This window comes from Dendrobium catenatum, unplaced genomic scaffold (genome assembly GCF_001605985.2).
Source record: "Dendrobium catenatum unplaced genomic scaffold, ASM160598v2 fragScaff_scaffold_676, whole genome shotgun sequence".
NCBI lineage: Eukaryota > Viridiplantae > Streptophyta > Magnoliopsida > Asparagales > Orchidaceae > Dendrobium > Dendrobium catenatum.
The window spans coordinates 162,638-176,289 of NW_021319138.1; the positions used below are offsets into that span (position 1 = coordinate 162,638).

Consider the following 13,652-nt stretch of genomic DNA (forward strand, 5'->3'; position numbering starts at 1 on the left):
AAACTCAACATCAGATTCTCTATCTTCATAGTTACATCCTTGCTTGTGGTTATTATTAAATTCATGACGATAATGTTAATACATCTCCGCTAAAGCCTAGTATTTAGAAGAGTTGTGTGAGGGACCTTTCATAGACTAATCTTATTGTTAGTATTGGAATTCTTGTTGAAACCACTCATGTATGCAACGTAAGATTTAGTTGATTAATTAATGATCTCAATCTCTCGCATGTGCTTAGACCTAAGCTAGTTTACCACCTTATCATTTCTATTTTGTCGTCTATCATCAAGACAAAGCTTATAATTATTGTGTTCTAAAATGTAAGCGTGCAAACTTTCTTAGTTTAATCATCCATGCTTGTACGTTCTACATCAGATATTATGCAGTAAGTATCAGGCGTCGATGTCAAGAGGGCTTATGTTGTCAATGTTGAGAGGACGTTGGTCATCAATGTTAAGAAGACATCGGATAAAGATGAGCAGTCAAATTGTGAGTGTATAAATTGCTAGCATCGAGCATTAATATCAAGACAATGTCAAACTTTGATATTGAGATGGTTTTGAAATGTCGATGTTGTAATGACATCAGGCTTCGATGTTGTAACATGTGGCCTACAGCGTGTGGCCCCTTGCAAATTAGGGTTCGCATGGCATACAACGTGTGACCTCTAGGTCAGGTCAGGTTGAACTTGCGAAGTGAGACCCATGTAAAACAAGCAATTTGTACGAATAAGAGATCATTTCAGGATTTTTGACAAACAAATAGTAACTCGCTGAGCAAGATCAAGACAAGTCTTGTGGATCCTCACAATCTCTTCAAGTCCCTTATGAACAAACAAAAAAACTAATCTCTACTTTGAGTGAAATAAAAGAGAGAACATTATCCTCATACGATATTTTCGAGAGAAAAAGATAATGATGATTTATTGCCCTAGACCGAATATCATGACAATAGAGCCATGCACAAATTGATTACCCTCCTCTAGAGGGATAAACTCATTATATAAGGTGACATACAAGACTGTGATTGAGTAACTTGCTCAATCAAACTTATCCTAATAAATCTAAATAATTATCTTTCTAATCTATGAATATTTACAGTAATACTTATTCATTATACCTATCTAGCCATAATTTATAGCTAATAAATGCCTAAATCAATGCATATTACGTTTATAGCAAGAAAAATAATTATTTGTTGATTGCATTTGTATGTTACTAGCAGATTGCTGCCCTTATTTGAAATATAGTCCATGTAAATGGGTTTAAGTTTCCAATAATAAATTCATGCCCACAAAAAAAAAAACATCATACAAGTGGATTCTACACTTCTTATCTATAGAATCCTAACTTCACAAGATATTATCAATAAACCAAACTTTGCTGGTAAAACATTCAATCATTTATGAGCCCTTTCAAAATTCAAATCACAAGAGGCAAAATGAACAAATAATAGTCTCCTACATTACAATGAAAATTGCATATGGTCACTATACTTTGTTAGCTCAGGAATAATAGGCGCTCGAGAATAATAGGCGCGAACCTCGCTCTCACAAGCTTAAGGTTCTTATTTTCCTGAGGTAGATTGAATTTTAAATTAACCAGATTTCCTCGGAGAGAGTGTCAGGTTTTATTTAGATCCAGGTCTTATTTCCTATGAACGCAATCCCTCATAGTTAATTATCCCTTCTAATGCGTAGAAGAGCACTCTCGATTAAGGATGCAATTATATTTAGTCTATGCATGAAGTACAAATGTGTATGCAACAGTGTGTAAATGTTTTAAATCCTGTTTGTGGGGGGATGAAGGTAGACCCGATTAAGATCTCATGGTTCCATCATCCCAGGAATACCGTAGGGTTCAGTCTACCAACACTAGCGACCATTGATCATACTGTCTAAGGAATCTGATTAACAGTCATGTGTTACCTCATCTCAAGAATCTTGAGTAAGCTGAAGTGATTATATATTCATTATTTAGTTTAAGTAAATCTTATGGTTTCATTTAGAAGTTGCCCATAGTTTGAATTTGAATTAGGTTTTACGGCCCCGTTTAGGAGTTGCCCATAATTTGGATTTGGGTCGAGGCTTATAGCTTTCATTTGAAAGTAGCCCATTTAATTTGATTTAGGTAGGGACGTAAGATTTTCATTTGAAAGTAGCCTTAATGACAGATCTTACGGCTTCTATGGATTTAGAAGTTGTCTAATAATGGGTCTTATGACCTAGCTTTGTAAGTTAAGTGGCCCGTATAGTGGGTCTTACAACCTAGCTCTATAAACTAGGATGCTCATGTGAGAGGTCTAGGGTTATATTATTACCAAGCCATTTTCCTCAAAAGTCAGACTTACGGCTTCTATTAGAAATTGTCGGGATGTTTCAGATGTCCATTACTTCACATAATAGATTTGTCTAGTGAAATAGTCACTAGTAGGATTCACTACTTCCATTAGAAGCTACCTATAGGGATTAGGTTAACGAGAACATAGCTTTACACACTTCATTTTTTTAACACCAGTGTCAGTGTCTTGTTTTGTCATCTTTGTTTTAGTACTAGCCTGCAGTCATTGTTTTGACACTTATTAGCCAGCAGTTGTGGTTTTGACAATTACTAGCCAGCAATTGTTTTCTTCTCTAACTTTCAGTAGTGTGCTTGTTACTTTTTTCGGCTTTAGAAGTAGCTTTACTTTTTTCATTATTAATTTTATTAATTATATGCTAACTTTTGTTTCCTTGTTTGAAGGTACTAGTGACCAGCAGTTGAGAGAGCTTTCCAGGTAGCTACAATTGAGGTTACTACTGAGAGCCAGAGAGTGAGTTGAGAGTTTGTTTTGGAGAGCTTGTTGGAGAGATGCCTGAGAGCTGCTAGTTGTTGGACGAAATAAATTGTTGTTTCAACCAAACTAGTACTGCTGATTATTGCTCAATATTTCCAGTAGTTATATTATAGTTATTGTACAACTGTACTAAAGATTGGCAATAGTCATATTAGTTATTAAACGAGCACCATGTAGCAATCGTGTAAACTAATTTTATATTTCATTTCATTTATCATCATTCTTCTTTTTTTTATTCAACATACTTCCCCATCGCTCTATAAATGTACAAATTTAAAATACACAAACTTGTTCTTTCATTTATGTTGAAGTTGTGAAAGCTGGTATTTTACACTACTACAATAAAATCAAGCCATTATCTCACTACGTGGAATCGGCTACATGAATACTTTCCTCCATTTTGTTATGTTAAGAGTTAAATTCATATTTAAATTTAATAAAAAGGTCATTTCTAATATTTCCTAGCCAAGTATTTTTAGTTCTACATCTACCTAGGCCATATCCAATATATCTTATCTCCTAATCAGGTCATTGGACGAACGACATTTTATGTGTCCAAACCATTTAAGACGACTCTCACTAATCTTATCTGCCACTGGAGCTACTCCAACCTTTTCACGTATATACTTGTTTCTCATTTTGTCTTTAAGAGTGAAGACACTCATCCGGCTAAGCTTCCTCACGTAAAAGCCGATGTTTTATATAATAATAAATCTTGATAGGAATATTATTGACACATGATACAAAGATTCTAACAATAAATGTCAAGATTAATCGCTCATCCAACTTATCAACTTAAAGACATTTAACTTTTTGATAGATGGCAAACAATAACTACTGAAGAAAAAAACAAAATGTGATCTTACCTGAATAACACGGCCACGTTGAAGAGCTTGTGGGGACAAATTAGCACACTTTAAAAATGCCGCAGCATGCCCTCGCCACCAATTGTCACCTTCAAGTATAGGACGCCTGCAATGATATTTAACGATATCACTATCATAAAAAAAAAATGAATACCAAAAAGAAGAACAATCCTTATGCAGGCATTTTAGCTTCAAATATAGCAAAAAATTTTGATTGGTGCCTTAATTATTGTAATCCACAGCTATAATTTTACAGCAATAATGATTGATAATGCAATCAGAACCTGTTGTGAGTCCAGGGAGTCAGAACTCCTTGTCTATAGAGCCATGAGCATGGAAAGAGAACTGTATTCCTTCCGAAATCAAGCAAAGGTCCCTACAAAAAACACTGGTCAAGTACACCTATCATTTTGGATAACAAAAGGAATCCAGTTCACACGACCATACTGTATATGCAGCTTCAGCAAATTGATGAAGAACTCTAGCCTCTTGAATACGGGCCAAAGGTGCTTCCATGTCCTCGTTGTATGATTTTGTAGGTTGTTTATGACTCTGCAAAAGAGCAAGCCCTGAAACAGGAAATATAAATTCATATTTATAAATCTTTCTACATGCGTATCGACCAGATAACAATTAAAACATCAGTCATAGGGATTTATATGTTGAAAATCTCCTCAATTTATTACAATTGAAAAGGACGCAAAATATAAAACAGACAAGGTGTCAAAAGATTAAAATGGTTAAGGCAATAAGATTGATGCATGATAAAGAAAAAATAGTAACACCAAGATCAATTACATTTTTAGATTTTTCTATTTTAACTAATATCATCGATTCAGTCATGCAATTGAACACAGGATGTGATTAACTCTTTCAACCAGAATAGCAAGGAAAAAAGAAGAAACAGCGGAAAAGCTTGTCTTATAATGATAGAAGAACAACATTACAAATTGAAGGCATGCCTTTTATGAATGCCATCAACTTGATGGAGCTAAAATGGTTAATAAAACATATAATATATTCTAGTCCATTGAAAATTAGCAACTCGGATAGGGAATACCAACTAGAATTTATGTTGTGCGTTATTTGCTGAATGACCAGTTATAAAATGTGCAATGATTCAAGACTCAAATTATGGAAGCTCATTACGAGAGAAAAATCTAAACGGGTAAACTGATGAAGACATGAAAATTTAAAATAACTATGTAATAAATAAATTTTGAAAACAAAAAAGTAACTTTCATTCATCATAAATAGTTTTCATTGTGAACGGAAAAAGTGAACATTTTGACGGTACACAGGTGTAGCTATAGATCAAATAAGCAATGATAACTGTGCTCTGCAGTATGAAAGTTTTCCCTCAATTTTCTACAGAAGCTCGACGCGTGCTTAAGTCAAGATGGTACGTAACTTTATTAACATGAAAATAGTGGATTGGATTTTTTCTAAAGCTTCGTTTGGGACAACTTTTTTACTGCTTCTTGAAGCAACTTTTTAGTATAAAAATTGATTTTTTTTATTAGAAAGCTGCTTCAAGAAGCAGTAAAAAAGTCGTCTCAAACGATGCCTAAATCTTTGTCAAGTTTAATAGTTGATAAGATGAATGGTCTCTCATAAATATATATGCATAATTTGTACCTTACGCAACACAGCAGTACTTAAAAAACAACAACTCATATAAATGATTAGTATCTACTTTGACAAAAGAAAGGCATTTAACCTGCCTGCCAAGAGCTCTAAATGCCCAGTGCCTGTGGCTCTATAAGCCACAAGATCACCTAATAATCTTGCTACGGAGAATACCTCATCTTCTTCCAAGACACTCCTGAAATTAATAAAAAAAAAAGCCCATGGAATAAAACATCCACCTTTTTAATGGATAGGTTAAATCAGAAAATTGAAAATGAGAATCATACAGATATTTCACACGTCCCAAGCAGCATAAAGCCTCCCTAATGCCATGATCAAACACCTCACTGTAATGAACTTTCCAGGCACTATCTTGGGTTGCATAGAATGATCTCCATCTTAGGACATCAGATCCTGTGATACACTGGATGACGACCACAAGCCACACCAGGGCAAGAAATGTAGCCATCAAGAATTTTTTCCCTGTATCTTCCCTCTGATGGCCTGAAAGGATATTACAACATATAAATAAATTTACAAGATTTCGCCAACATTTGTAGCTATATCTCAAGATTTTGTTTAAAGCTACTCTTTCTTCATGCATAGACAGTGAGTTGATGAGGACAATTAACCTTTAGATCATATTACACTAATCGTTGGATTTAGTTTGACGAGAAGAAAAACACTCAATGCCACACCCAGAATTCATGAAAGAACATTTTCGTTACATCTACAACATTTACCCCAACGTCTGGAACTACAATTTCAGTTTGATTCATTTTGAAGTAAAAGGAAAAAAGTACTCATGATTTCTCCAGCATGTATTACAAACAGTTATTAATCAATGATTTCATTATATGTTTGAAACCCTATAGAATTTTCCCTATAACACCAAGTGCAATGTATGATTGGTTCATGTTTTAAAATGCCAAAAAAAAAAAAAAGTAGCCAAGATTTCTACAATAACTTGCATTAGAAATACAAAGCAACCAATGATCTCATTATATATTTGAAAACTATAGCCTTCAAAGAGAATTGGTAACATAAAATGATTTAGAACATCAAATTAAAACTAATGATTTTAAATGGTGAGCTAGATCATTGCCAGCATGAGTTGATAAATCCTCCTTTATTTAATAGATTTAAAATTTAAATGATAATTTTAAATTAAATTTTAGCAACAACAATAATAATAATATTTTTAAATTAAAATCCTTATTTCAATTGTGTACTGATTCACCTCGCCAAGTTTCATTGTCCACACATTGAATTTCATCCTCCACACAAATCGAATTTCATCCTCGATTCTAGCGTGGGTGGATTTTCATTACTACCTTGTGCAACGACCCAAGCAATATGGGTGTCCTTCCAAACATTTTTGACATTTTGGACACATCGCCGCACTCCATTTTGCGGAAATGGCAGTGATTGAGAGATTTTTGCTTGACAACGCATTCATTGTTTGCCATTTTTATCGCGTAGCAATTTGGTGTAGTTCTTGTTGGGTATTTTTCACCTTTCAAAACATTATGGCATAATTTGTTTTGCAAAAAAAAAAATGTTTGAATGATTTTGCATGAAGTCATGTTCATCATTTGTCATTTTCATCACGTCCAGCCAAATTGATCTTGAGAGTCCCCCTTTAATGATTTTGATGCTTCAAATACATTGGTGTAGCCCGCGTTGTAGAATAGATGACATTTTTTAATAATTTTGATGCACATGGGGCATCTTAAAATGATTTCACGCAATATTATATTCGGTGTCTGCCATCTTTGTCGCATTCATCGATTTATATTTTGCAATAGATTTAGAAGTCAACAATCATTTAGGAATACCCACCTCAAAAAGCTCATTATTTGAGTCTATTTCAACATAGTTGATAGTGGACATAAATCGAACAGTCAAAATGTCTGTTTTGACCCTTAAGGGCCTGTTTGGTCAACCATGTTGACTCAGGGTCTGGGTTTGGGTCCAAAAGGTTGGGTTTGATATTTGAAACTTGTTGGAAGTGGTTGCAAGCGATTTAGAGTTCATTTGGTTTGAAATAGGTATTTGAGTCTCATAGGGGTATTTTGGTCATAAAGGTCGATCTCGTCAACCAGGTTTAACCAGGTTCAGGGCTTGAGTCCAATGTGTTCCTAATGGTGACTAGGATACATTGGAGGAGGTCCTGGGGTTTGATTTGAAAAGGGCATATTGAAGTCATGTGAGAACTTCAAAATTACCCTTAAGGGGCATTTTGGTCATTTTGACCTCTGGTCAACTAGGGGTCAAAATGGATCAACCAAAATACAGTTTAATGCTTAATGGGTCAGGATTAAGGGTTTGGAAGTGATTAGAGGCTTTGGAGAAAGCTCTAAGGCCAGGATCCACCGGGTGGAAAGTCTAGTGGCATGGGCCGTAAATATTTGAAGGTTATTCAGCCTTTGGATTTTGATTTAGTTTATGGGGTTAGAGACCTCAGAATGTGCTCAAATTTGGAGGGTTACCTCTAGAGACATGTCTTATCACTTTGCAAGCAAGTGATAGACTCTGAATCAGAGGTCTTTTGACTGGGTTTTGAAGTGTTTGAAAAATCCTTGGAAAAGGCTTTCAGGACTTGGACCTTTGGCCTTGGATTTGAGTCTGGATTTCTGGATTTGAATTGGGTTTTGAGTTTGAATGACTGGATTTGAATTATCCATATCATTCATGATCATTTGGATAATCATAAGTGATAGGTTTAGGGTAGAGCTAGATCAAAGGTGTGGTCAAGGTTTGAACTAGATTTGGAATCGTGATAGGTTTAAAGTCTTGATAGGTTTGAAGTCTAGATTTGATTTGAAAATTGATTTAACTTGAGGTTTGAATTAGAGCTTAGAGTCTAAATTGATTTGAATTTGGATTGATCCTAGGACCAAGATTGGTCCAGGGTCTAAGTAATCCTAAAGTCTATAATCTAGAAGGATCTTAGGGTCTAAGAAAATCTTAGGGTCTAGGGTCTGGAAGAATCCTAGGGTCCAGAGTAGATCCTAAGGTCTGCAGTCTAGAAGGATCCTAGGACCTAGAATAGATCCTAAGGTCTGGATCTAGGATAATCCTAGAGTTTAGGTTGATCTGAAAGCTAGATTGATCAGGGTCAGGATTGCTCTAGAGTCTGGGAAAAGTCCTAGTGACCTCATACAAAAATGAGGTCAACACCTACATTGAACATAAAAATCAAAATTAAATGTCTTAGGCATAAATGATGGAACAAATTAAGCATTGTGGTCTGGCAACTCCACTCAAAAAATTCACTTTGATCAATCTGCTCAATCAAATACTTCTTTTCATTCAACTTCGATTCAACGAACATCTAAGACATTTCATCAGCCTAGCATCACTAACCACTCATCATTAACATCAAGTACATTCAAATTAGGTAATTTCGATGCTATTTATTCCAATTTGACCATTCTATATAACGACATCCATTCTCAGCTCTCCATTATGACAGAGGGAAACATCCGATCATTAAAGTATAATATTTTGTTTCACAAGGATTAGCTATATTGAACGCCTACGCCTACTGGAGATCCAATAAAATCAAATTGTAAGGAATTATGTGTGGACAGTTTTTAAGATATTGGATATTCTCGAAGCTTTGTAACTCTCATGATGCCTGTCATGAAGAATAGTGAAATCTTTCCCGACCTTGCCATAGTGGGCAGAGATCAGTAACACCAAACCACTACAAATCATTGCATCTCTATGTTTTGCTTTCATTCTCTATGATCCTCTATCAACTTGATTCATTTGATCTCAAAATATCTTTCTAGATTAATCTCCTTCTTAACTGTGAACATCAATCATTTTTTTATAGTGATAATCACCAAAAATCTTTCATGGTTCTTGAATAGGGAATAAAAACCTTACATGGCTATTGAAATCCTCATTCCTCTACTTGCATGAAAACTTCTAGTAGGGAAAACATAAAAACATTGATCTTCATCAAACCCTAGAGTTAGTTTCTTAAAGCTTGAAGGAAAACCTAAGGCTTCAAGAAAGCCCTAGGACATTATCCAATCAAGTCCATATGCTTCCTCATCATAATTCCAAAACCAATTAGTTTTTTAATTACAATTATATGACCTTATTTATTAGATTTAGATAAGAATTTGATTCTTAACAGGACACAATAGAGAAAAAGGATTCATGCAGCTAACCCCACATAGTGGGATAAAGGTTTGTTTTTGTTGTTGTATGTTACATTTCTTGTTCGTTTTGAATTAATTTGGTATCAGAACATTAGTTCCAACCCATTAGCTAAGATTTCTAAAAATCATAGTTAAAGTTTTCCAACCTTTTCACATCAACTCATAAAATACTAAAAGAGAATGTGGAAAGATTTTAGTTATTTTTTAATCAATTACTTGAGCAAACAATTAGGCAACATCCTTATATCCAGAGAGATTAGAATCTGAAGATGTTGAAGTTGCCAGTTCAAGTAAGAGCCCAAGATGAAGCAATGAATACCCAAGAAGACAATGATGTACGTACCTATTAGGATCATATGGGGTTAACAAAGGATCCGATGGGAACCCAAGAGGATTATTCATGTAACCTAGAGGCTAGGCGTCATACTCAGAAAGATTAGATGCAGATACTAAAATATCAGAAGATTAAATGAAGATGATGTGGTAAGAAAATACAACTACAACTAAGTAACATGAAGAGAAGATAATCAGATTGCGCCATAGAAGCTTGAAGAACCAAGATGTTTCTACCATGGCTACTGCTTAATAAGTATGTCAATTTATAATAATGGGCCACTCAACCTGTTTGAGGGCTACAACACATTGCCAGAAGGGAATGTATCACCTAAGCTTCAAAATGGGTTGATCAAATCTCATTACGCAACTACTATGGGACAACTCCACCTTTAAGATGGTTGTTTAATGCAGTTATACCAATTTCAAGGATATGAGTGGCTTCTACTATCAATGGCCCAATTCTAATAGCAATGCTGACCACAACCTCTGCTCGACAAATTAGTAGGATTAGTTACATTGCATGATTTATACCACTAGTAAGGCCACCTACAATATTCTCCAAGTTAACTAGTCTAAAATATTCTTCTATTTCTAACTAATGTTTGTTTGATAGCTTGACTTCATGCATGAAAAGGAATCACTCTCTCTCTCTCTAGCTGCAATCTAAAGATTTTATTTTATTTCTAACTAATGTTTATAAGATTAGCTCTCTCTCTCTCTCTCTCTCTCTCTCGTGATTTTAAGAAATTATTTTATGAAAAATAATGCACTGAATAAAATAAATGCCAAAAACTACAAAGGCATGCAAAACATGGTGACATTTCAATGTAAAAGCAAATACATTTCTGCTTAATCTTTCACAGCACTGTAAGGAATTTTATAGCCAGCCAAACCCTATGTAGATCGATGCGTCAGTATAATCCCATATCGATGCATTTTGTTTTAGCTCTTCATTTCATCTAGCAATGCTTTGCTATTGCTTTGTATCGTACCTTGTTCATTGAATGCAATGAGTGATTTTAAGAAATTATTTTATGAAAAATAATGCACTGAATAAAATAAATGCCAAAAACTACAAAGGCATGCAAAACATGGTGACATTTCAATGTAAAAGCAAATACATTTCTGCTTAATCTTTCACAGCACTGTAAGGAATTTTATAGCCAGCCAAACCCTATGTAGATCGATGCGTCAGTATAATCCCATATCGATGCATTTTGTTTTAGCTCTTCATTTCATCTAGCAATGCTTTGCTATTGCTTTGTATCGTACCTTGTTCATTGAATGATAATAAATCCTATCTTCTGGTTTTAAATAAATCCCACCTGGCCAATGGCAATGGCAAGCAGACAGATTAAAAGAAAAATGATTGCAAGTATTAGGGAGTTTACAAAAGGAAGCAAAGTCGAGTCAAATATACACCAATAATCAAATTAGTTTCCAACCCAAAAGGTAAATCTATGGGAGGGGATCAACCACTTAATATTTCTAAACCAACATATCTTTTACCAATATCAGATGTAGAACTAAATATGATACTTTCACGGACCTTAACAATCATCCCCATACATGAGAGCTATTCATATCATCTATTACTCCCCCCACAGAACACTTCTTTTTAATGAACATCACCAGGTATTATACACCAAGAGCTCATTCAATGATGCCAAGCTATTGTAGGAATCGCCAACTCTCTTGAACATAGCTCAAACATGGTTAATGACACCAAAAATTCATGGGAACCACAAATTACATGAATTACTTAATTCCAGTCAAATCATTAGCTCTAATAGTACTTGTTAGAGAATATGAACCAAATGGAAACGTAAGTTGGGTCTAATGGAAATGGTCAAAAACTTGGCTTTTCTACACCAACATATTTTTTAGCTATCTAATCTAGGATTGAACTCAAATATATATATAGTTTAATTGCCTCTTTTCAATTGGATGAATCCTGTTCGCATTCGAGAGTCAATGATAGAGCACACCACTTAAGTTGTGTCCACTTTCAATGCCCTAAATAGTCTTATTCGTTTCACATTGAATAACCAAAACACTCAGCCGAATGGGATTAAGCACTTCATTCAATCATCTCAATAAGAACCTGCGACCATGTTGCACTGAAAGCGAATGAAAGTAGACTAAGGAAACCATGGCTTCAAAGTAAAACTCCAGTTATTAATACTAGTCTTTGAAGTCTTTTTTTCATTTGCTTTCATTCAAATTCGTTGAATTCAAACAAAACGAAGCAGGTGCAAAAAAAGAAGAAAGGAAAAGTTCATAAACAAAAACTAACATACCTAGAAAACACACATTATCTCCACCATCCCTGGCAAAATCCTTCATAATAATATACATCAGGTAAAGCGCCATCACAAACTGCAATGCATTGACAAACATTCCAAATCTGGTCCACCAAAGCCATCGCCTGTACCGCCTCTGTTCATCACAAAAAATAGAAAGCATCAGCATCTCTATGGAAGTGATTATTTTGCCATTTCCAAGTTACCAAATACGCCATTTTTTTTTTTTTTATTTTGTTCACCACTCAAAGCTTGTAATGATCAAGAAAGAGACACATGAGCATCAGCATCAATGGAACAAATTGAACCCTTACATGATGATTGCCAGTGCTGTCCACAACAAGGCAGAATATGCCTGGGAAGTGTCTAGCAGCGCACTGGATGCAGTGACAAGAAAGCTGAATCTGAGGGATAGCTTAAGGATACCAGAACACTTCAACGAAAGAACATCAGATACTGCTACAAAAAGTTGTGGCGGACAATAAAGGGGTAAATATGAGAACTAACCAAAATAATTGAGATAATACCCAGTATATTTGTTCACTGCCCTAAAATTTTTTACCATGCCCAAATAATGTCTTTGTGGCAACCAAATTGTTGAAATAGTCTCTTAGCTGGCATCAAGCACACCAGAAACAAGGAAAGTAATGAGGACATCCGACTTTGGAGAGTCTACCAGAGACGTGGCCGACGATCTATGGCCATGATCGCACCGATTTATTTTTGAAACATTTTATGTATTTGATTTATTTCGGCAATTTTTCCGTTTGTACCCGCATTTGAGGGGATAGTCATATGTAAGCCCTAAGAGCATGCTGGTCTTTTATTTTTCTTCATTGTATGAGGCTATTTAAAACCCACCTTCACCTCTTTTGAGGGGAATGAAGAATATTATGAAAATTTTCAGCAATTGTGTTTTGAGAGCTTAGAGTTCTTGTGAGAAGGAGAAGTCCCTTGGTAGGGTGGCGTAGAACCCACCAACCGCAGTAAGCGTCCGGGTTTGTGGTTTTCATCTTCCTCCAATCCTTCCCCTCCCTCCTCCCTAAACCGCCAGCCATAACTCCCTCCTCCCCCTCTCAGCCGAACCCCACCACCACTACAACTCAACCGGCCCCCCTCTTCCACCTCCAAACTGCCGGCCACAAAGGGCTTTGCCCCTCTTCCATAGCTGCTGGCCCATACATCAAAACCCAATCCTAAACCCTAACCCTAACCCTAACCCTAGCTGCCGGCCCCATCCCATCCCCTTGCCTCCAAAACTCAAATTCCTATTTACTACTTTCCATCTATTCCACATCTTAATTTAAGAAAGTTTTTCAAATTTCAAATTCAAATCAATTTGAATTTGAGATCCTTTCGTAAAATAGGATAACTTATGTTAGGAAACTTTCCTATATGCTCACAATTAAATCTAATTAGAAATCTATCCTGATTTTCCCTTTCCTTATTCCTTAATTCAAGTTTGGAAACTCCCTTAAATTCCCCACACCCTTCCCCACCTCTCC

General features: G+C 35.4%; 1 protein-coding gene across 1 annotated transcript in view; it reads right to left on the bottom strand.

Annotated features, from left to right (window-relative positions):
• The window catches only part of LOC110112280, a gene marked incomplete at its 3' end in the record, with an annotated part of 37,326 nt that overhangs the window by 14,068 nt on the left and 9,606 nt on the right, over nt 1-13,652 (bottom strand). Inside the window, 6 exon segments of the mRNA XM_020844449.2 lie at nt 3,702-3,807; nt 3,986-4,077; nt 4,149-4,270; nt 5,426-5,526; nt 5,618-5,834; nt 12,145-12,283. Coding sequence (XP_020700108.1) covers nt 3,702-3,807; nt 3,986-4,077; nt 4,149-4,270; nt 5,426-5,526; nt 5,618-5,834; nt 12,145-12,283 — 777 coding nt within the window.